This window comes from Mastomys coucha, unplaced genomic scaffold (assembly GCF_008632895.1).
Source record: "Mastomys coucha isolate ucsf_1 unplaced genomic scaffold, UCSF_Mcou_1 pScaffold8, whole genome shotgun sequence".
Classification (NCBI taxonomy): domain Eukaryota; kingdom Metazoa; phylum Chordata; class Mammalia; order Rodentia; family Muridae; genus Mastomys; species Mastomys coucha.
Genome location: NW_022196914.1, coordinates 58,775,150 through 58,776,925, shown reverse-complemented (window position 1 = coordinate 58,776,925; position 1,776 = coordinate 58,775,150). Strand labels below are relative to the sequence as shown.

Here is a 1,776-nt window from a genome sequence, read left to right as displayed (position 1 = left end):
TAGAGAAAGGACCAATGGAGCTGAGGGGTTTGCAACCCCTTAGGATGAACAACAATATGAACTAACTATATTCCTCTTTAAAGGGGTGTTGAGAATGGACTCCAGGCCTTGGTGTGGCAGGCTAGGTAAGAACTTCACCCCCAGGCCTGTGTATCTCTGTAGCTTTCTTAACCATTGCACTCCTTTCTCCCTAATGCTGACATTGAACTGTGGGCCACTGATGGCTCTGAGGGCTGGTGACAGGCTCCCCACCCTAACACTCATATTCTTTTCATTGCAGATGCGGGAGCCATGGAGTTGAGCTGCAGTGAAGTGCCTCTTTATGTAAGTCCCCAAGCACTGGTTAGGTCCAAGAAGTCTTTCTCTAACTTGAAACCTCGTGAGTGAAGTGGGGGAGAATGTTTTACTTACTATGGAGTGGGGGCCTTTTAAAAGCACTTGGAGCATTGCTGTCTAAGTCATGTGGTTCATGTAGCTTTTTAAAATGGCCTAGCTTCTATTTCTGAAATCTAGGCTTTATTATTATTATTATTATTATTATTATTATTATTATTATTATTATTATTTTGAAAAGCTATGTAACTTCCAACTCATTTGGTTTACTTTTATGAGTCATTTTTTTGGACGTTTTATTTTGTGGTAATTTTCTGATAATAGTAAAAAGTGATTTTTGTGTGTGATTTTTGGAGGTATGTGGGGTTTTTTTGTTTGTTTTTTTGTTTGTTTTGTTTTGTTTTGTTTTGAGAGATGGCTTGCTGATGATGGCATTAGCTTTGCACATGAAACAGAAGTTTAGAACATGGGTAAGGTGTCTGTGGAAATGGCACACACACAGTTTTCCATGCGCCTCCAGGTTGTTTCTGAGAGTAGTTACATGCAGTCTGAACCAGTTGTCTCCTCACTCACAAAATGGCTCAGCACTTCCCCTCTCCCTCCTTCCTGGAACACGGGCCTGGGCAGAGGATGCGGATGTGAGTGTGGGTGAAACTGGGGCTAAAAGCAAAATATTAAGGAGCTAGAACAAATTTAGTCAGAAACCCCCAATTAATAAAAAATTAATATATCCATCTACCACCTACAGCTCACAATTCAGCTAGGACGCCCTCACCTCGGCTGGGTTGCCCTCCCTTTCCTCTATCATTCTTGCACCCACTACACACACCACTGTATTCTCCTAAAAGAAGACAGAATAATAAGATTTCTGAATAAATAAAAAAAAGCTGCCTTCTGAGTTACTCTAGGATCTGCAGTTTTCTCTCTAGATTGTGACTTGCAGGTTATAAAATATCCCCTGGTCCCTGCCATAATTAAGGATTAAAAAAATTGGTCCCGCCGGGCAGTGGTGGCACACGCCTTTAATCCCAGCACTTGGGAGACAAGGCAGGCAGATTTCTGAGTTCGAGTCCAGCCTGGTCTACAGAGTGAGTTCCCAGACAGCCAGGGCTACACAGAGAAACCCTGTCTTGAAAAAAAAAAAATGGTCCCAAGACTAAACTTGGAAAGATTCCCCAGCCTCACTGCTGCTGCACACCTGGTTTCTCCCTCTTCCCTGCACTGATTACACCAAGCTTTCTCTTTCCCCCCAAGCAGACAAATCCCCCAAACAAATCATGTTATAAAAAAACACAGAATCTTATACATGTCATCCCCCTGCTGTAGCTGTCTGAACACAGACATCCTGGGCAGGACAGAGTAGGAGAAGAGATAATATACTTGTCTGAGGGACAAGTTTTTTTTTTATTAATTAATTAGTTAATTAATTTTTTTTTTTTTTTT

At 41.7% G+C, this 1,776-nt stretch overlaps 1 protein-coding gene and 1 long non-coding RNA gene across 4 annotated transcripts in view; one reads left to right on the top strand and one right to left on the bottom strand.

Annotated features, from left to right (window-relative positions):
* Arhgef28 (Rho guanine nucleotide exchange factor 28) overlaps window positions 1–1,776 on the top strand; it is a 302,649-nt gene that overhangs the window by 61,437 nt on the left and 239,436 nt on the right. For all 3 annotated transcript variants that reach the window (XM_031359805.1, XM_031359806.1, XM_031359808.1), the window contains exon 2: window positions 281–324. In XM_031359805.1, the coding sequence (XP_031215665.1) occupies window positions 281–324 (44 nt within the window). The remainder of the gene's footprint in view (window positions 1–280; window positions 325–1,776) is intronic.
* The window catches only part of LOC116083103, a 20,435-nt gene that overhangs the window by 7,117 nt on the left and 11,542 nt on the right, over window positions 1–1,776 (bottom strand). The window lies entirely within an intron of this gene.